Here is a 22,733-nt window from a genome sequence, read left to right on the forward strand (position 1 = left end):
TTTGGTGCAGGGGCCGGCTACGTCGGCGGCCTGGGCCCCTTCAATGTTCACCTGAACCACGCGATTGCTGTGATGGAGCTCCATGTCGGACGGACTCTCTTGGCGGGTCAACGGCCGAACACCACAAAGAGGTGGGGAGCCGGGGCTGGGCATGCGCCTGGATAGTCTGGATACGTGCATGGTGAGAATGTACAAACGCACACGGATCAAATGGGTGTGGATGGGTGGTATGATGCGATAGTGACATCCGACTTAAAAGCCTGACCAATCCATTTGAGTCGGATGCACCAGGAACCAATTTTCAAGCTCATTTAGGCAACCCAGAGTTGTGCTGTGCAAACAGAGAAGGCCCATGCGCCTGTGGGAGGAGGCGGCAAGGCTGAGATCGCTGACACCTTTCTAGAGGGAAACATAGATTCCGTCGATAACATAACTTAGGTAGGTGACACATCCTAATGCATTATGGGTTCACTGTCGAGCCGGGGCCGGGTATCTCATCGAGAACAACTTGGGCAGGCCATGGTGGGGTTGAAAAGCGCTATCCAGAGTCGCTCTAATTGCTAAACCCAGGAATACGAACGTCATTTGAAGCTCTCAATTAGTCGCCTGATGTTTTGGTGGGCAACCTTTTCAGGTTTGTTGATGATTGGGAAGCCGCCTGTGACATGGTGATTCGCCTCTGCCCATCAGACACGGCGGTAGCCTCGATATTTAGATTATGTCGGGTTATGTTGTCGCTTGGCATTAGTGATCCTATTAAACCCATCCTCCTCCTTGGAGATCTACAGACAGTCGACGCCTGCGATGCTGAGATCCAGAAGCCTAGCCGCTGCGGGGATGTGTAATGTAACCATGGTTGCCAAGGTGGAAACTACTGTTTAATCATCAATAATTTTGTGGTGCCAGAGGCGATGGAGGCCGAGATGTTGCTGACAGATGTTCCCCGCTGGGGTAATCGTTTACGCCAGACACTGGACTTTCCGGCCCTACGACTTGTGTGTAGGCGCTATTGGAAAAACCAATACTAGGCGCAATTGCATATAAATTCAGTGATTGTATTCCGTACGCGCTGTTTTACCGCGGCTGTGGCCGTTTGAATTTCCTCGCAACTAGGATGGACGCCTGGCTTCCACGGCAAATTGGACGGGGGTCACACAAATGTCGAGTTGTTTGCCCAGAAGACAAGACTGGGCCTGACGATGGCACCTCAACCCAGGTATCATTGGACCCTGCTGATGTTGATTTGACTCGGTTTTTTTTGGCACAAGCCCAAAAGTAAGCATTGACGAAGCAACGCCAAAGCCCAACATCATTGTTGCCACCTAAGCCAGTCTTTAGATGGTAGTTCGTGGAAGATAGGCAACAGTCATGCTCGTCTCGCCCGATGGTCCGAAAGGCCAGGGCAATTTCTTTGTCTGCTATAATGCCTCAGCTATCGGACAATTCTGTCAAGGGGTGGGGAAACTTAACAAGCTGAGGGTAACCCTGCCCCTACGCCCAGTTCTCTCAGCAAAGGGCGAAGACGGGCGAGGCCGAGAAAAGTGGGTGTCTCGGGCCACGATGTAATATCAATGTTCAATATTTCCGGGGTCCTTATCTCAAAACAGTGTCGTTGTCGCTGTTCGGTGTATGTATGTACTCCATGTGTATAGTGTTTACTCGCAGCAGCCAATCTCTATGCGGGTTTGTGTAACGTTTCCAGCGGCTTTAGCTCGAGAAACAACCCAGTCGTAAATACGGAATAATGTGTGGAGTGTTTCTATATTTGATAGTGTCAGTCAGGGGTACCCAGTACACCTCTCCACTTCCGTGGTTGCGATAGTACTCCTGCCCCATGCATTCGATTATTGTAGAACCGTGGCTTGGTGCTGTTTTCAGGCTTGTTATAAAGCGGCTAAGAAAGAATTTTAGATAGGCTTCGTCGGGAAGAGACCAGTCGGTTTTCTACCGAAGAGTGGCGTCAAGCCTGACCAACTCAAATTTTGGCGAGAATGGGCTTTTCGGCATGGGACGGCTCTCGACGAGCTTTGGAAGGCAAACGTGCGTTCTAGTCCGCCAGGCACCCGGTTTCAGCCCGTTCGCTGCAAGTGGCTCGAGACTCATGTCCCCCAGGATGAGGATCTGGGTGCGGAGTACTCCGTAAAGGCAATGTCCATCGCGTTCCCGGTTAGCGAAATATGAGCAATAAACGGGAACGTGGCATAAGTGCCATCATCTCGGCAAAGGCTGGGCTGGGTTGCATGCAAAGTTGCATTGCCATATCATCGTGCAGAAGAAGAGCGAGAGAAGACAAAAGAAAGTCAGCGCTACTTCTACCTCTCAGCCGGTATCAGACTCAGCCCCTCTACTTGCACACCAGCATGTCAAGTAATGGTCGGGTCGGCTCAATGTTGGCCACTCAAGGCGGGCGTTGGCGCACCTCACACCCTGTCTGGAGTCCGGGTGCCTGAGCGGTCTGGTTCAATTGGCCCGACATAGTACGTACACCCACTGTATGTACCGCTAAAATACCCGGACAGCAGGTGCGTCCAAGCATCCTTCCCGTTAACCACTGAACGGATGGAAAAGGGGGTGCGGAATTTGAAGATAGATGCAGTCAAGTCTCTGCCTCTCTGCCTCCTTATGTACGTCCCTATCCAAGATTGGAAAATCCCGGTTCTGTACAAAATTCTTTAAAAGCGAGGTCGCGAGCCGCTGGCTTTAGTGCAGCGTCTATAGCCTGCATGGCGCCCCAGACCTGCATCTCGTATCCAATGGCCCCCGGCAGGTTGTGTCGAATCACATCAGTTCATACGGAGTAGTAACAGTCTCACCTCTTTGTGTGCTGGAGTAATTTGTTTTCAAGTGCGTTATTGTCGGGCAACGTGTGGTATTTCTCACTGGAAAAATTTTACCACGACATGGGGTAGAGACACCCAGCCGTCGTAGCATGGGCCTGGGTATTCCGCACCGAGTGTACAGATGTATTGATGGGTGAGTTTTCTTCGTGCACTCGTGCTGTCCGAAGCTCATACAGCTGAAGGGGAAAAGTTACCTTGTCGATGTGCTTTGCATTTCAAAGTTTACAAAAAAACGGCCCGTGCTCTGTTCCCTTATTTTATTCCCGACTTGTCCTCGATGACAGTTGCCCATAGTGCCATAATGACCCCTGATGTGCGGAGACGACCGTTGAAAACTGGTGATTTTGTTCTGTATCCCTACACCGGCTGACTGAATATTGATAAGTTGCTTGGTGACCCAGACAGATTATTGCTCTCTGCATATTTCGTACATGGAACACACTCGACCATTGTGGACTACCGCTGCATATAAGCCGGATGAAGCAGTGGGAGTGGCATGATCCATAATCATCACAGTGGCGCAGACTCGCCATCGATGTCTAACAAACCCAGAACTTGAGAACTAGGATTCGACTGGTAATAACCTCCCGTGGTGGCTTCTCCGCACCCCATTCCCGGCCGACAGGCTTTCCCAGTGAAACCCTGGGGCCAAGAACATGATTCAATCTAAAGCACGAGTCGAAGGCTACACGACATATCACAAGATACCTTGGACAAATATTATAACAAAGCTCCGTGACACCACAGACTGGCTGTCTTCGTAGAGCATGCTGGCTTTATTCCTGGTTGGGGATGGTATATTGATAATTCACATGCAAGGTGGGAGCAAGAGGGTGTACGGCAAGTATCCATTGCAATCATACTCTCAAGTATGCTTTCATGCCGTAACTATTCCGAACAATGTAAACATTTGCGATCGGAGACCATGAGGATCTAAAATACCAAAGTAAATGGGCGTGGGCGTGGCGGCGCACCGGCCGCACAATATGAAACTGAGATATATTCGTAAAAATTTTGTGATGAGAAAGTAACCCAGTTTTTCGGGCTAGAGATAGTAGTGCTGGGATTTAAGAAAAATGTGCAAGCTGCACATACAAAAGGTGTTGATGTCATGGGCGAATATCACAACGTCCAAGTTTATTAGCTTCGGGATACCACGGAATGAGTTTCTCGCCTTTGCCCCGTGGAATATGGATAACAATATATGAAAGGCGATATCGTCTCAGATCCAGACCCTCATACATTCCCTGGCAAGGAGTGAACATGTTGGACATGTCATCTTGTGGTAGCGTAGGGTAGGCATAACGCATTCAATAGGTTTGTGAAGCACGATTTTCAACAAGGATAACTCTCTGCCTGCAGTTCAATTTCGAATCCGGCTGACTCGCGAGACATTTTCCCGGGGATTTTCTGGGGAAGATTGACGATCAAATTTCGAGTCAAAACTCAATTTGACGCACGTCAGAATGCAGAACTGGGAAGATTCCTTTGTCACCATGACTCTTTTTCAAGTGCACAGGCGACATCACGGTTTATAACGTGCTGGGATTGGTCAATTTGAGATTGGGGCGGCAGCTGTGCCCCTCTTGTTGGTTGGTGACTCATTTTCTAGTGCTTCTGGCACGTCGCCAGAGCCTTTGTCAGCCTCCACAGGCGACTTTGCCACTGACCAGTTCTCCTGGACAATTCCTCAGCCATTCAGATCCATGGAAACAACGTCCAGGACTCCAGAATCGACTTCGAGGCTCCACTCAAGCTTCAGCATTTTGTGACGACGGGCGAAATATCAAAAGTCAACGCCACTTGCTCATCTCCTGTCTCGCTTCCCTCTTTCTTTCTCATTCTTCACTCTGGTTCTTTGCCCTCCCAGCGACTTGCACATTTACGTTTGCACGTTCACCTTGCATTGTCCAAAGTCGTTCCCATCATAACTCATTCTCCGACAGCCAAAGGTTCAACAAACTTCACTTCCGGGTTCCACATTGGCCACCTCAACTGCTTTGCCTCAGAACGCCTCTCCCCAACCACAGATTATGCCCGAGGCAGAGGGCTCTCAAGCTCAAACCCCGTCGCAGCGTCCTAATCGGGGAAGAAACCATGGCCACCGCAGAGGCCGCGGTGGTAAAAGCCGTCAACTGGCAGAGGGTTCTCGCTCTGGGGCTGCATCTGCCCCCTCTCAAAGCGAGACTTTTCAATCACAGGCTGGCTCTACAGCCACACAAACGCAGATTCGGGGATCTTTTCAACCTCCAGCCAGATCGATCCCAGATGGTTCCAACTCAAATCAGAGAGGGAGAGGCCGAAAAGGGAGAGGCCCACGACAAGCTGGCCGCGGCTCAGCAAGACATGATGCTCCGAGATCGTTTGCTCACAGATCATTTGGTGGCCACCTCACCGGCGCAACTGGCGAAGCTGGTGATAGTCCCGTCTCTGCTGCTCCCTCGCTGAGCGCAGATGCACCAGAGTTCGTCCCTGGTAAGCCTTTAGTAACTCGGAGGTATGCAGTTCTCCTCTCGATTGTACAGATATGATGCAGTGAGACCTGACCTTGTACAGTAAATCTACTAAGTCCAAAGCTTCTGCAAAGCCACAAGTGAGGCTTCCAAAATCCGCGGCAGATAACCTGGGAACTAGGATTCATGAAGACATAAGCAACTTCAACTACGAATGTGCCATTTGCACGGATGATGTTGTGCGGACTTCTCACGTTTGGTCATGTACCCTCTGCTGGACTGTTGTTCATTTGAAATGCGTCAGGAAATGGCACGATAACCAGAAAAAGCAGCGAGATGTACAGTCCTCTGAGCCCCAGCAAGTGTTTACTTGGAGATGTCCAGGATGCAACTCGAAGTTATCTGACGACCCCGGGTCCTATCACTGTTGGTGTGGAAAGGATATCAGCCCCCATCCAGCACCTTCATCTCTGCCTCCACATTCTTGTGGTCAAACGTGCTCGAAACCGCGCCCGACATGTCCACACCCTTGCCCTCTTCAGTGCCATGCCGGGCCCTGTCCACCCTGTGGCCTAATGGGACCAATTCAATCCTGCTTCTGCGGAAAGAACGAGTCTCGTAAGCTGTGCAGAGAGACCAACTACGAGAACGGATGGAGCTGTCAGGAAACCTGCGGAGATTTGCTTCCTTGCGGGGAGCACTTTTGCTCCAAGCCGTGCCATTCTGGCCTCTGTGGAGATTGCGACATGACTGTTGACGCCAAGTGTTACTGCGGCCGAGTTGAAAAGCAAATGTCGTGTTTCGAACGAGAAGAGCCGCAGATGTCATACCACATTGCGGACCAGAGTTGGTTCGATGGAACTTTTACATGCAATCGGCTCTGTGAGCGCAGTTTCGACTGCGGCATTCATAAATGCTCAGAGCCATGTCACCCGCAGGAAGAGCAGCCAGCACACTGCCCTTACTCGCCAGATTCTGTCACCCACTGCCCGTGTGGCAAAACACCCCTCGGCGAGCTGCTCGAAATTGCCCGAGCTTCGTGCGAAGACCCCATTCCACATTGCGAGAAGCCTTGCCATAAGAAACTACCGTGTGGGCACTTGTGCGCCTCCAAGTGCCATACGGGAGATTGTGGGTTCTGCAACGAGACTATAGAGATTGCTTGCAGATGTGGCCGGACACGCACCTGGAGCGTCTGCCACCAGGGCGATGTTCAAAACCCCATGTGTATGAGAATTTGCCAAGCCAACTTGAGCTGCGGTCGTCACAAGTGCGGAGAGCACTGCTGTCCAGGCGAGAAGAAGGCTGCTGAGAGACAAGCGGCTCGACGAAAGCACAAGCTTCCCAGTGAAGTAACGTCAATCGAAGCAGAGCACATTTGCATCAAGACATGCGGTAGACAGTTGAAGTGCGGCAGTCACGAGTGCCAGCAAATCTGCCACCGTGGCCCATGTGCCAACTGCCCAGAAGCCATCTTCACCGAGATCAGTTGCGACTGCGGCCGGACAGTCCTTCATCCTCCTCAGCCGTGCGGCACCCGGCCTCCAGACTGCCGTTTCAACTGTCTACGACAGCCCAGCTGTGGACATCCGTCCGTCGAGCACAACTGCCACGCTGGAGACGTATCCTGCCCCAAGTGCCCGTTCCTGGTCGAGAAATGGTGCGCCTGTGGCAAGAAAAAGCTTCACAGCCAGCCGTGCCACCTCCAGGAGGCACACTGTGGGAGGGTTTGCGGGAAGAAGCTAAAGTGCGGACTACACAGCTGCAAAAAACTGTGCCATCGACCCGGGGAGTGTGAGGATGCCAATCTATCAGGCAAGTATTGTGAGCAGGCTTGCGGCAAGACCAAGTTGTTCTGTGAACATCCATGCCAAAACACGTGCCACGGACAAACTCGTAAGTCAAGAGACGTCTCAAAGCAATACTTCAACCGCCTGGAGACAAAGTACACTAACAATGACAGCCTGCAACGAATCATCCGCCTGCACCGCCAAAGCTGTCATCTCCTGCCCCTGCGGCATTCGCACCCAAGAAGTCAAATGTCTTGCCAGCAGCTCCAATCCCACACCAAGCCGTATCGAAACCAAATGCGACGACGAATGTCTGCGACTCGAGCGCAATCGTCGACTCGCCGCAGCTCTCAACATTGACCCTACCTCCCATCAGAACGACCACATCCCCTACTCAGACACCACCCTCCGCCTCTTCAAAGAGAATACGTCGTGGGCCGAAGCGCAAGAACGTGAATTCCGCGTCTTCGCCAAGAGCCCCAACGAGGTGCGTCTCCGTTACAAGCCCATGAGCACCACGTACCGCCAATTCCTGCACGTCCTGGCCGAAGACTACGGGCTCGAAAGCCGCAGCGAAGACATTGAGCCCTACCGCTACGTCGTCGTCTTCAAGGGCACTCGGTTCGTCTCTGCTCCCAGCAAGACACTCTCCCAGTGTATCAAGATCCGGGCCGCACAAGCGGCAGACGCAGCCAGCGCCGCCGCATCGCGCGCACCCTCACCGCCAATGACCGCGCAGGACCCCTTCAACGGGTTCCTCCTCACAAGTCCCCGCTTCGGTCTCACCATCGACGACGTCAAATCCGCCCTCGACGCCGATCTGTCCACCCAGCCGTCTGTCCATTTTGAGATCACCTTTCTCCCCTCAGACGAGGTCCTCCTCCGCGCAACGACATCCTACTCGTCCTTCCTGTCGCCCCCGGCCCTCGAGCAGCTTCTCATTTCTCTGAAGCCACGTCTTGCCGAGACTATCCAGGGCACAGATGTAGCAGGCAAGGTGTTCCTGTGCCACGTCGATTCCGCAGGCCACGTAGCAAGGAGAGACGACGTGAGCAAGACGGATGCTTCCGGATGGAGTGCCGTTGCCGGAAGGGCCGCTGCAAAGCCGGATACCACCGTCGAAGAAGCTCCCCGGACAACCGGAAGACGCTTACTGGGGCTTAGAAAGAGGAAGATTGACAGGGAGCGGTCGTGGACACAGGAGCTAGATGGGGATGTCGAGTGTTAGATGTTCTCCACCAGTGTTCTATCAGCCTCTGTATACATGTTTATTTCGCAGCATTAGTATTATACACTTGTATCACCGTGGCTTTTCCTACCGTTGAAGTCCTATTATGAGCATGGCTTCTGGTTAGTTCGTTCAAAGTGCCGGTCGTGGTTCACTCTCAGAAACACTTGGATTTCGTCTCAACGCGATGAGTCACCAAACCTATAGCAAACAGCGCCAACTCCCCAGCTGAAAAAGAAAAAAAAAAGCCAGAACCGCAACCTAACCTACACAGAGTCAACTTCCCATCCATCCCTCTGCCTTCTACAAACACCCCACGCACAACACCGCCTTTCCAATACCACCGCGCATCACGCGGCCCAATCACCAACCCCTCCAAGCGTCAGTCACATGGACAACCCACGTCAAACTCTGATCTCTGGCACCCCGCCGACTTTCGTGACATGCACATGGACACGCAAGAGAAAAAATGACGCAACACCGAACCAGGGCCGGTACATTATGTCCCTCGCGGCGTAAATACATGCACGATTGGCCTGTTTACCCCCGCTCCACCGATAAGTTTCTTGTAGAAAAGGAACAAAGAAAAAAAGAAAATCAACCGCTGCTTATGGCAAAGACACCATGTTTCCACTCCCCTCATTATCAGAGAGTGTAGACAGTCTGTATGAACTAATTTTGCGTATATATGCTGGACAATCTTGGCAAGAGAAAGTGGGTATCTATATGATGAGTCGACTACATATTCTTTCCCAGCAGGAAAAAAAAGACGAGTTTGTCTAGCCAGAAAACATATAATAGGGTTGGCACCGCTCCGGCAGGATAATACATGTACCTCATTACCTACCATTTCTATAACCGCGTCTTCTCCAGGGATTGCTCGCTCGTGATTTCGGCAACAAAATCGGCAATGGCTTCAAAGTAGCCTTCCTCGAGGACGCTAGAGTTGTGGTCGCCACCTGGTAGTGGCTTCCAGCGCTTGTCGGGTGCGTTGCAAAGGTCGTATAGCTGGCGCATGTGACTGGGCCTATCTCATGGGAAAAGCGCAACTTGGTCAGTTTGGCAGATTTCTTGATGTGGTACTTCATTAGGGTTAAAGGTGTGGCATCAAAGGGATCCAGTCAGACTCGAGAGATGGGTAGTTTCAAATCAGCGCCGCAAACGGCGGTTCATATTTTGTGGGTGTGGTATTTGATCATCATATGATCCATGACAGTTTTCATTTTTTCCCTTCTTCTTTGCCTTCTATAGAAGCTTGTGTAAAAGAGGGAAGGGGACGGGACAAGACTTACGGCACAATTTCGTCCTGCAGACCGCTGAGAAACAGGACAGGAACCTTTGTAATGTTTGGTAGAGTTGCTTCGCTGGGCCACACCTGATGGCAAAGCAGAGTCAGGTACTTGGCAGGTGGGATGACAGATGGGATCAGCTTCCTCATGGACAGGAAAGTGTTCTCCAGCACCAAGCCGATAATGTCGCCGGCGTCTTGGTTCTTAGCCACCAGCCGGATGCTAACCGCGCCGCCTAAGCTTTGACCATAGATGACGAGGCGGTGGTTGCGTGTCTCGGCTCTTTCACGCAGGTACTTCAAGCCGGTTTGCGCATCCATGTTCAGTCCTGCCTCGTCGGGCTCACCAGTGGACGTGCCATATCCCCTGTACTCGAGCATAAAGACGTTGCAGCCCGTGTAATTGATGAGCAGTCTTGCTATAGGGAGTCGATGACCAATGTTTCCAGCGTTTCCATGAAACATAATGACGGTCACGTTGGAGTTGCGGCCCTCACGAGGACCTCGAATGTAAAAGGCGGAGAGCTTCTCACCATCATCAGTAGGAATAACAAGCTCTTCAAAGTCCCTGATACCGAATTGGGAAGGTCTCGGTACATCTGTCCGGGAGTTTGGGGGCATGTGGGACGGGTATATCAAAGCCCTGGTGAGAGTACAATGTTAGCCGACCGGCCCAACCTCCTCCATCCAATGGTCTGGGCACACAACCAACACCACGGATCCGTCACACTTCCATGTACCGGTTACCAAGGCAGCCCCGAGGGAAAAGCAAAATAAAACAACATCACCATACTTTTGTTTGAAATAAAGGAGCGACGTCAGCGCGGCAGCAATGCCCTGGAGACATACGTCAGCCGTCAGGTTCTGTACAACATGACCAGCAACAGCTGCAAGATCCAAATCTGACACCCTCACATACCGTGGATGCCAATGCAGGAAGACGCATATAGGAAGCTACTGAGCTGAGTGCAGAGGCCGTCTGCTCCAAGTAGCCGCCGAGGGTCGAGGCGGGAGCAGAGTTGGGGCTCGACATTTCGGCGCGATCAGGCATCGAGAGCCTCCCCTTTGGTGACGGGCAGGCTGGGGATTGGGCTGGATTGTGGCCGCCTCAGGTCCCCAAGGCTGCGCCTTGTTTCTGGCCACGGCGGCAGCGACGGGTGAGCCAATGATACAATAGACGTCGAGGGAAGCAGAACAAGGCGGTATGATGTCAAGGCAGGTTGCCTCGGCGAGGATGCAGCCCTGTCACGGAAAACACCACAAATGCCCAACGGAGGCAATGTACGAGGCGACGTCGTTGCGTGGCGAGGCTGTCTGCAGAGAAGCAGATTGCAGATTGCAGAATTTTCGGTGAGCGCGCGCGGGTGCTATTGGTGTCGTGAATGCCTAATCGTGCCTGCTGGCTTGGTTCAGGACACGAAGGTGCCAATCATTGGGGCATATCTGAGCGTGATGCCGGGAGGAAGGCCCTGATTTGTATTGGAAGGACGCGTGTAGGCGAGGCCCTCGGGACCGTTGGGGATGTGGACAGAAATGAAAAGACGGTGCAAGATGCACGCACAACGGGACAACAGTTTTGTGTTTGCGCATGGCGGTAAAAAGCAACCATGGAGTTGCCTCTACGCCCATGTGCGGGACAATTGAGGTGGGGAGAGACGTGTGGGGCTTTCAACCAGGGACGGTCAAAACGGTTAAGACGGGTTAGGACTAGACGGACGAAGCGGCAAGAAGGAACATGGAGGCACTCGGGCCCTCCGCTGCCCTCCGCTGCCCTCTCAATTGTAGTGTAATTCCTACGTACCCATTAGCGACTAAGTGGACGATCCACTTAGTCAGCCACAAAAATATGGGACAGCCACAAAATACCGGGACAGCTGTCACCCACTTTTATTCTTTTCACCATTAATTTACCTGCTAAACACGATTATTAACTAGTGTATAACCATTTAAAATCGCTCTTTTTTATTATGCTTAATCTATTTAAGAGCGGCTTTTCGCCTCTAATAATAAAGGCTATTAATTTAATAATATAATTAAGAGCGCTTAAGTAATCTTATTATATAATAATAATACTATAATAATAACCTTAAATATTTATATAAGAAGCTATTAAACGCTTTAAAGTTAATAAATTATTTATTTAATAAGCTATTAATACTCTTTTTATACCTTTTTAAGCGGTTTTTAGTTATTTATAAGCTATTAATAATAATAAAAATAAAGCTCTTATTATATATATTATTTAAATATAAAGAGGTAGTTTTTTAGCTATAAAATAATAAATTAAAAATACTATAAATGCTTTATAAAAATAGCGAGACTCTTTAAGCCTTTTATTATTTAAAATATAATATTTTAAATAAATTATAACCTATTTAAAGCTTTTAAAGACCTTAATTAAAGCTATTAATAAGGCTAAAAGGTTATTTAAAATAGCTAATATTAAAATTATTAATAGCTTTTTTTATTACCTTTATAATATAATAAATAAATATAATATTAGTTTATTAGAGATTTAAAATAAGAATAAAAGTAGCCTTTAAATTAATTACCTTTATAAGTAGATTTATATTATTATAACTATTATAATTAAAAGACATTATAAGAAAGTTTTAAATCTAGTAAATAAAGAGTTAGCTACCCTTATAAGCTCTATTAATGCTATTAGTAATTAAATTTCTTCTTAGCTAGTATTTAAGACCTTTTTAATTAAGTTTTAAATTAAAATTAAAGGGGATAATAATATTTGCTTCGCGAAATCTAAATTAAGCTTTAATAATAGTAATATTATATATAATTAAATACACGAATTTAATAGAAGCTTATAAAAGTATTTAATAAAGGCCTAATAAAGCGAAATAACTTTATTATAATAGTTTAATTATAATAAGTAGCTTTATAACCCTATAAGGCCTTAGATTTATTATGAAGAGCCTTCTTAAGCTTATAAATAAAGAATATATTAATTATTAGTTATTAATAGCTTTATAAGGTATACTTAGCTTAATTTTATTAAATATTATATCTTATTTAATATTATTCTTATTATATTCCCACTACATTTAACACATATTATTTAACTATTAAATGTAAGCGTTTTTTAGCCTATAAAAGATGCCTATTAAAAAGTAATTTAATTATTATTATTATAAGGAAATCTAGTCTTTTCTTACTAGGTATTTATTATAGCTTTTAATAAAATATTTATAAAAGGCTTCTTAAAGTATAATATTATATTAGGCTTTATAAAAAGTAATATTTTTCCTTTAAACCTTAAGCTTATTATTATTGAAATTCTTTAAAAGTAATAGAAACTTTAAGACTTAATAAATTTTACTTTATTAAGCCTACTATTAAACGAATAATAATTTTAAATAACTATTAATATTATACGATTAATTTAAAACTATTATATTAATATTTTATTATCCTTAACTTATAAGAGGCTTTAATAAGCTAGCTAAGTTATAATTAAAGCTTATATATTAGAATTATAAGTGAAAAGCTTTATTTATAATAAAAATAAACGTATTAAACGCCTCATAAATTATTACTATTATAAAAAATAGGTTAAACCTTTAGGTTAATTTATTATAAGCAGAGCATTAGAAGTAGTGTAGTTTTTGTAGTTTCGAATATAAAAAATTATATTAAATCTAATAAAATACTTATAAGATTATAAATTTTACGAATAACTAGTATAAATTCTATATTATAAGCTAATATCAAAAAAGTGGGTCCTTATATACTATTATAAGCTTAAAACTTTAAAAACTACAAAATGTAGTTTTTGTAGTGTAGTGTAGTATAGTGTGTTTTTAAAAAATTACATAATCTAGTTTTTAAGCTTATAATAAGCTGGAAGGACCCACTTTTTTAAATAAGCTGATTGGTTATAATATTAGCTATTTTATGTATTTATTATCATAATCTAAGTATTTTATTAGATTTATTATTAATTATTTAAGCTTTTTGAAAAAATGAAAATGTAGTTTTCTTGTCAATGCTCTGATTATAAGTATTAACCTTAAAGATATTTAAGAATAATAAGCTAAAACTATTATAATAAAAATAAAGAAGAAAAGCTAGCGTTAATTATAGCTTACTTAATTAATATTAAGATAAGAGATAAAAAAGGTTAAAAATAAATAGTAGCTTAATAAAAAATATACTATTAATAGGTATAAGAAGACCTTAACCTTTAAGTAATAGCTTTAATATACTAACTATTAGCTTAAATACCTATCTTTAAAAGCTTAAAATAAAACCTTTCTTAAACTATTAAATTATAAGAAAAATAACTTTATAATTAATATATAATACCTTTTTAAGGTCTAAGAAGCTATTTAAAAAGCTTAATAATAACGAGATCACTTAATTTTATTAATAATAAACTAAATCTTTTTAAAGTATCTTAATAGTAATAATACCATTTAATTTAACCTTAAAGCCTTTAATAATAATAATAATAATAATATTTATAATAAATTTAACACTTAAATCACTTAAGAAGCTACTTAATACACTAAAAATACCCTTATTAAGCCCAATTAACTACTACGATTATTACTATTAGGCTTATTATACCCAGAGCATTAACAAGAAAACTACATTTTCAATTTTCAAAAAAGCTTAAATAATTAATAATAAATCTAATAAAATACTTGAATTATAATAATAAATACATAAATTAGCTAATATTATAGCCAATTAGCTCACATAAAAAAGTGGGTCCTTTTAGCTTATTATAAGCTTAAAAACTAGATTATGTAATTTTCTAAAAACACACTACACTACATGTAATGGTGGCTTAGGTTCTAAGGCATAGTAGGTCTATTTCTTAGGAAGTAAGTTAGGTTAAATGCTATAGAGTAGCTTTTTAAGTAGTATTATAATAAGGCCGTTAAGAGTATAACTCTTAATAGTAAGACTATTACTTAAATTAATTAATAGAGAACTAGACTATTTAATTATAAAAATACTTTCTCCTTAAGTATTTATTTCTCTCTCTATTATAATCCTAGATTAATTAACTTAACTATTAATCCCTTTAAACCTTAATTAACTAGCTTAAGATTCGGTTGGTTTAATTCTCCCTAGTTAATATGTTTAAACATTAACCTCTTTAATCGCCTCTTAGGTCACGTGGCTAGTCACGTGCCCTTACCTTCTTCTTATACCTACGAGTCGTGCCTATCCTAGCCGGTGCGGTCCCGTCCCGTGTCTTGTATAGTGTTATTCGTAATATTATATCTCTTTTTTATTAGTCTTATTCTTAAGGCTATTAAAGCAAGCTAGCTTAAGTGTTATGCGTTTTCTTTCTTCTATTATTATATGCTATTATATTAATTAATCGTATCTTAAAATAGCGGTTTAAAGCTTCGTTTACTTCTTCCCTTTACTAGAATAACCTTCTTTCTACGATAATTAATAATTCGTCTTTATCCTTTATAAAGGCTTACACTTGCTATGCTCGTATAGGACTTCCCTAATATAAAGCCTTTGTTTTCGATTTGAGTTATTATATAAAGTGTGTAGTGGATAAGTAAGGGAATTATAATATTATAGAGGTAACCTTTTAATAGCTTCGTAGTATTACGAATTAATATTATAAGCTTAAGAGGGAGCTTAAAGAAGCTAAGAAGCGTGCCTTAGCCGAGAATTAAAAGGTTTTACGTTTATAAAAATAAAAGAAATTATAGTTTAAGAAAATAATACGTGCGGTTACACGTAATATTAATAACGTTAAAGAGTTAGAACGTGTAGAACGTGAGAAAGCGAAATAGCTTTAAAAGACTATAAGGGTTCTTTTTACTTCTTCTAAGAATCTAGATTTTATTTTAGTTCGTTTCTTAGATATTAAATTTAATATTAAGTTATTAGATAATACTTAGAAGATTAATTAGAATATATTTCTTAGGAATAAAACTATTTAAGTAACGTTAAGTAATTCGTAAGATTTTTAGCTAGTTCCCAGGTGTTTTTAGAGTTTAAATATCCTTTTTATTTAACGAGATAATAACGATTCTTTATGTCTCCTTATGCTTTAAGTATTCGTTTAACTTCGTATTCGTTAGTATTTTCTATTATAATATTTATAGCGATTATAAATTTATCTAGTGCTTTCTCTAGTAGTAATATATGAAATATAGAATGGATTCTTATTCCATTTAATAATAATAATTTATAGTTAATATTTGAGATTTTTCGTTTAATAAGAAATAATCTAATCTTCTTCTAGTTAAGTTTATCGCTAGGTCGCTTAGTTTTAATGTTTTTACGAATAAGGTATACTTTATATCCCTTCTCTAGAATTAGCGCTAGTAATCTCTTTTTATTCGCGTAATATTTCATTCGATTCTATAAAAATATCTATTCCTATTACAAGTGTTTTTGTATTTCTATTATAGTTACTATATGCGTTATAGCTATTAGCGCGTTTACATTTTATGTTATATATGTTTTGATAATAGGGTTAAATCCGTAATTTACCCTAAATAGTAATATCTTTATATTGTTAATCTTAAAGCTATTATAAGCCTATTATACTAGTAGTAGCTATTTTACCTAATTATTTTATTGGTAGTTAATATAGCTTCGTAGATATTATTCGAGTATTTAGTTTAAGATTTCTATTTATTTATTTAATTATAGGTGGAATGCTATTAATAAGCTTTATTTAATCTTTATAGTTTCTATAAGGTATTTCTAAAAGTTTAAGGTAAATAATTTATCGCGATCTAATATAAGCTTTATTAGTAATTTATATTATATAATAACTGTTTTAAAGAATATATACGCTAAGTTCTTAGTATTACTTAATTCCTTATATAGAATATAGTAGGCGTATTTTATAAGTTTATCTATAATAACTAAAATACTATTATAAGCTACTCCTATTATAGGTTCTTTTAACTTTAATAGTTTAATAATAAAGTCTATTATAATAGTTTACTATACTCTTTTAGGTAATAATATTAGTTATAATTCTTCGTATAGTGCGTGTCGCGCTAATTTTACTTTATTACACGTGTTATATTTCTTAATAACTTCTTATATTATTTTTCTGCTTTCTAGAAAGTCGTATAATCTTCTTAGCCTACTAATCGTTTTCCTTACACTCTAATATTCGTATAGTAGGTGCTCGTATATTTCCTTAATAAGTTATTCTTAAAGTGTACTAGGAATATACTACCGTTTATTATATAAGAAGGTCTTACCTTTCTTAGATAAATGCGTTTTCGTTTTCTAATTATTTAGATAACTATTATTATTAATATATAATACAATCTAATACATTTATGTTTTATTTAGCTTAACTTACTAGGTTATATTAATTTCTTAGGTGCCTAGTATAAGGTTTTTATTCTTAATAGCGCGTAGTAAGGGTATATTACTTACTTGCTTATTCGATTTTAAGTTCTCTCTTTAGCTAAGCGCGTTTACTCTTTTATTTTCGGATTCTTTATAGTATATAATTTTAAAGTTATAATTCGTAAGGGTTTCATACTATTTAATCTATTATTTATTTAAATCCTTTATAATTAAGAATAATATAAGATTCTTATAGTTAATATAAACCTTAATTTAATGCTTTACTCTTATAAGATAGTGTCTTTATTCTTTAAAGCACTTAATAATAGCTATAAGTTCTTTATCGTAAATCCTATAATTAAGTTTAGGTTTATAGAGTTTCTTTAAGAAGAATGTAATTAGGTGTAATCTTCCTTAATTATCTTATTATCTAAGCTATCCGCTTAGTGTAAAGTTTAAGGTGTTCGTTTTAAGCTTATAAGGTTTATTCTAATTAAGTGCTTTTAATATAAGTTCTAACGTAATTAAATCTTTTATCTTCTAGAATACCGTAGCTTCTAGTTCGTTCTATTAAAAGTTAACTTCTTTCTTTATTAAGTTTATAAGAGATTATAAAATATCTTTATATTCGCTTAAGAACTTACGGTAAAAGTTTACGAATACTATAAATCCTTTAACTTCTTTTAGATTCTTTAGTATAAGCTATTTCTTAATAGTTTTAATCTTATTTAAGCTTATTTATATTTCTCCGTATATAAGCACGTACCCTAGAAAGTGTATAATATTCTAGTAAAACTAGTATTTTAAGGCTTTAACTAAGAGTTTATTATTCTATAGAGTTTATAGTACCTTATATATATATCGTTTATATTCCTTAAGGGTATTTAAATAAATAAGAATATTATTAAGGTATATAACTATAAATACTTCTAGTTGTTTTCGTAAGATTATATTAATTATTCTTTAAAAGGTTACTAATGCGTTAATAAGCCTAAAAGGCATTACTAAATATTTATAGTGTCCTCTACTAGTTTAAAATGCTATTATTTACTCGTAGCTTTCTTTTATTTATATAAGGTTATAGGCTCCTTTTAAGTTAAGTGTAGTAAACTATTTAGCTTTTCTAACTTTATCTCTAATTTCCATTATAAGCGGTAATAGGTATTAATTCTTAATTATAATCTTATTTAAGTATTAGTAATTAATATATAATTATAGTTTCCCGTTCTTCTTTAATACTTATAGGATTAGGTATTCTACTAGGGACTCTAATAATTTTATATATCCCTTTTATAACATGTCCTTTAAATACTCCTTAAGCGCCTTATCTTGCTTAGAATTCTAAGAATAAATCTTATTAAACGTTAATTTAGTACTAGGCTAGAGTCTAATTTTATAGTCTTAGCGTAAATACTCTAGTAGTTCTATTTCTAGCTCTCCGTTAAATAGCTTACTATACTTTAAGTATTCCTTAAAAATCTCCGTTATTTTAGCTTTTAGCTCTTTAGTAATCACATATATTTCTAGAGGCCTATTATAGTTTAAATAAGGTGCCTTTCGTAGGCTACTCTTAGCTTTATAACCGTATTCTAGTAAATCCTATTAAAGTTAGCCGGTTCTCTAATTAACTTATAGATTACTTGCTTGTAATTAGGGTATCCCTAATATAATATCGTGTTTTAAGATTACTATAATATCTAGTATAACTTAGTGTTTCGTGCCTTATATATTAACTAAAAGCTACGTAACTTTTATGTTAACTACTTCTTAGCTATACTTTACCGTAGTTTCTTTTATAGTTATAAGTTAATAGAGCTTATCTTTAGGTGTTTAAGGTAATTATAATCTATTAACGAGATTTAGTAAGATAAAATTTTCTTATACTCTGTTATTAATTATTACCTAAATCCTTTATCCTATTATAGTTATATTAATTATAAGGTGTATTATACTACTAATATTTATAGTATATAAAGACCTGTTAAATCTCCGTTAAGAAATCGGTTTTAATTATAATAATAGCTATTATTTCTTAATTTATTAATCCTATTCTTATATCGTTCTCTAGCGCGTTATTCTAGGCGCTATTATTAGTAGTTATCTTCTAACGCATTATTAGAGCTTTCTTAGTAATCGCTTAATCTACTATTTATATTAATTGAACTTAGGCTAAGCGAGTTACTTATAATTATATAATTCCCTTTCTTCTTATATTATAAGGTTATAGCTTAGGTAGTATATACGTTATTCTTAGTATAGTATAACTTTTCGTTTAATATCTTTAAATTGGTTTATTGTAATTTTAGTTATATTATAAGGGTTATTCTCCTTCCCTTTTATTCTCGTAAAAACTATTTACTACCTTACTTGCTATTAAGGTGCGTATAGCAATTATTATTATAATAGAAGGTTTAATCAAGGAGTTTATGTTTAATTTTAGGTTCGTCTTTCTTAGTTAAATAATTCTTTTCTTCTTAAATTCGTTCTAGTAAAGGTTTACTTTTTAGTAAGGGTATTTAATATTCCTAAAAGTTATTAGGTATTAGTTAGGTTTTAAATTCCTAATCTTTATTTAAACTAATATTATTTACTAATATAAGGCTTCCTTTATTACTTATTATACTAAGATTTCGCGTGGGTAAGTTTTCTTAGTTTATGGTATAAAGCTTTTTACCTTTAAAAATTAGCTTTTATAGCTTCTTTAAGGCTTTACATTTATTTGTAAAGTATTTAATCTTACTATAATTATAATAAGTCTTCCTCTTTTCCTTATTTATAGCGTTAAGTTCTATAGGTTTAGCGTAATACCCGTATACTATTAATATTTAGCGTAGCTTATTACTATTAGGTTTATTAAACCTAGTATATAATTTAAATTTTTTATAACTTTTTTCGTAACGTTACTCGTATAAACGATTGTTTACCTTAATAACTATTTCAATGAAGTTATTAAATAACTTAAGATAATCTTCTTAATAAATGTTATCCTTTACTTCTTCTTTAAGTTCTTAATAAAAGACTTTTATTTTAGGTTTAGTATTTTAGTTAAGTTTTGCTATAATACGTTTAAACTCTCTAGCGTAATAAGCTATAGATCCGGTTTACTTAAGTTAAGTAAGCTATCGTATAGCTTCTTTATACTTATTAGAGTTTTTAAATGTAATAAGAAGTTATTCTTTAAAGGTTTTATAATTAAAGAAGATATAAATAACTTTTACTCTAGCTTTAGCGCTATACTTAAAATATACGCGAAGAGTTAGCTTTTACTATTCTATTACTTTCCTAGTTAAGAGGTTATTAATATAAAGAATCTATAATTTAGGTATCGTATAAATTTTTTCGTTAACTTATAGGTAAGCTTAAGCTTATATAAGAAAGTTTCTTATATTACTCTTATAACTATTATATAATTTAAGCTTAAGGAATTTTAATATATTATTATTATTAATAAAGGATATAGGTGTAAGATTTTAAACTACTATAAGTTTCTCTTCTCGTGCCTTAAGTTTCTCGTAGAGATTATTCTATTAGTTAAGAAGCTATTAATTCTACTTCTTAAGCTTAGTAATCTTATTATAAAGGTACTTTATTATCTCCTTAGGGTTAATAGTCTTTCCGCTTAAAGTAAATATCTTGGAAGTTATTACTACTTAAAGTTTTAAGGTAACTTACTAAATAGGATTAATTAAAATGTAATGGTAGCTTAAGTTTTAAGGCATAATAGGTCTATTTCTTAGAAAGTAAGTTAGGTTAAATGCTATAAAGTAGCTTTTTAAGTAGTATTATAATAAGGCTATTAAGAGTATAACTCTTAATAGTAAAACTATTACTTAGATTAATTAATAGAGAACTAGACTATTTAATTATAGGAATACTTTCTCCTTAAGTATTCGTTTATCTCTTTATTATAATCCTAAATTAATTAGCTTAACTATTAATCCCTTTAAACCTTAATTAATTAGCTTAAGGTTTAGTTAATTTAATTCTCCCTAGTTAATATATTTAAACATTAACCTCTTTAATCGCCTCTTAGGTTACGTGGCTAGTCACGTGCCCCTACCTTCTTCTTATACCCACGGGTCGTGCCTGTCCTAGCCGGTGCGGTCCCGTCCCGTGTCTTGTGTAGTGTCGTTCATAACACTACACTATACTATAAAAACTACAAAATGTAGTTTTTACAGTTCTAGGATTATAAGAGCTTATAATGACCCACTTTTTTATGTTAGCTTATAGTATAAGATTTATACTATTTATCCGTAAAATTTATAATCTTATAAGTATTTTATTAGATTTAATATAATTTTTTATATTCGAAACTACAAAAACTACAAAACTACAAAACTACACTACTTCCAATGCTCTAATTATACCCTTAATAGCACGCATTAATTAAAGAAGCTTATGTGAGACCTTATAATTAAATTTAATAGTATATTAAAGAGTATTAAGCTAATAAAGCAGCTATAAATAAATAAAATCTTTAATTATTTTTATGGAAGCTTATTAAATATTATAGGCGCTTATAAGTAGCTTTTATAGCTAAGCTTAACCTAATTAATCTCTTTATAGCTTAAAAGAGCTTAAATCCGTTATTTTTTACATTTTCATTAAATGTATATACACTTAAAGGCCTCTTAATAGCTAGAATTAAATATATTTACCTTTATAAAGCCGTGTAACATGAAAAAAATCATGCTTTCATGCCCGTACAGGCAATTTACATGTAAAGGTCTGGGTGGGGACTGTCCCGGTGTTTTGTGGCTGTCCCGGAATTTTGTGGCCAACTAAGTGGCTAGCCCACTTAGTTGCCAACGGGTAGTATCATGAAATGCACAATGTGCAATGGTGGTTGGTGCTTTATCGTGTGATGGATTGCGATGCAGACATGCATCAGACGTAGGCGAGGTGGATGACTGACGATGGATGCATCCAAGCTCCAAAGCTTGATGGAATCCATCTACTCCGTATTCGCAAGGCCTTCTCTTGGGGAACAGATTCAATGTTTGATTTGAGCCGCCAAGGCATCCGTCACAATTGTCAGCCTAGGTCGGTGTGTGTGACTTGAATCAAGGCGGAAGCTGTACTCTGTACGGAGTAGCTCATGTGGGTATTTAAAATGAGCTCCCAACTCTCACCAGTACTATGTGCATAAATCATCATCACGTTGAATCTGTTATCAGTGTGCTGCGTACTCGGCGCGGAATCTTGTTACACACCCATCCTGGCCAGCATGTATGATGAAGTTACACGGCGAGTGGCGTCGCGCTGTACATTCGCAATAAGCACTCCGAGTGTGTCCAAGTACGATGCCAAATGGACGACCTTCTCCTTTCACATCGGCCATCACAAATCAGTGTTGCTCCTCCAAGTGGCGAAATGTTCCGTTTCTGAATTACGTGGTAGTTGCATGGCTCACGATTAGATTATGCAAAAAGGGTTGACGGGCAAATTGCCCCTTGGCGCCCCGGCACGACATCATATCCCCCAAGGAATGGGGGCGCGGCTATGTTTGCTTTTTCCCCTTCAATGTTCCAACACTTTTTCAACAGAGCCATGATTTGCCGACATACGGAACCAACGCGCTACTACTAGTATTAGTACTATTAGTATATGCCGAACCACCGGATTTTACATCTACACAGAGTACTACTATGCATACAGCATAGCTTCTTGTTGAACACCATGAACCTAGTTCGCACACACCTGGCTAATGGGGACTTCCAGAGGCAAGCATGAATTACTCGAGGCTTGACTCGCAAGCAAGACAGACCCAGACTCGAAGAGGCAGGTCGAAACGCCGAATTTGGTCGCCATTAAAGC

General features: G+C 39.3%; 2 protein-coding genes across 2 annotated transcripts; one reads left to right on the forward strand and one right to left on the reverse strand.

The window, feature by feature from the left end:
• The first annotated feature begins 4,525 nt into the window (after window positions 1-4,525).
• On the forward strand, window positions 4,526-10,521 carry J3458_002875 (uncharacterized protein). Its single transcript, XM_007814291.2, has 3 exons — window positions 4,526-5,337; window positions 5,397-7,189; window positions 7,257-10,521. The coding sequence occupies exons 1-3, from the start codon at window positions 4,874-4,876 to the stop codon at window positions 8,309-8,311; spliced, it is 3,312 nt and encodes a 1,103-aa protein (XP_007812482.2). The 5' UTR covers window positions 4,526-4,873; the 3' UTR covers window positions 8,312-10,521.
• bem46_1 (bem46 protein, variant) lies at window positions 9,164-10,220 on the reverse strand (the record flags this gene model as incomplete). Its single annotated transcript, XM_007814290.1, has 2 exons — window positions 9,164-9,338; window positions 9,604-10,220. 2 exons carry the CDS (start codon window positions 10,218-10,220, stop codon window positions 9,164-9,166), a joined length of 792 nt encoding a protein of 263 aa, XP_007812481.1.
• Window positions 10,522-22,733: the final 12,212 nt, after the last annotated feature.

The sequence above is a fragment of the Metarhizium acridum genome (genome assembly GCF_019434415.1).
Source record: "Metarhizium acridum strain ARSEF 324 chromosome Unknown scaffold_13, whole genome shotgun sequence".
NCBI lineage: Eukaryota > Fungi > Ascomycota > Sordariomycetes > Hypocreales > Clavicipitaceae > Metarhizium > Metarhizium acridum.

What these genes read in the sequence shown, in the direction of transcription:
- J3458_002875 (XM_007814291.2), top strand. Translation starts at nt 4,874, where the DNA reads ATGCCCGAGGCAGAGGGCTCTCAAGCTCAAACCCCGTCGCAGCGTCCT. An exon ending in AAGCCTTTAGTAACTCGGAG is followed by an intron (nt 5,338 to 5,396) that starts GTATGCAGTTCT and finishes GACCTTGTACAG; the next exon opens with TAAATCTACTAAGTCCAAAG. An exon ending in CACGTGCCACGGACAAACTC is followed by an intron (nt 7,190 to 7,256) that starts GTAAGTCAAGAG and finishes TAACAATGACAG; the next exon opens with CCTGCAACGAATCATCCGCC.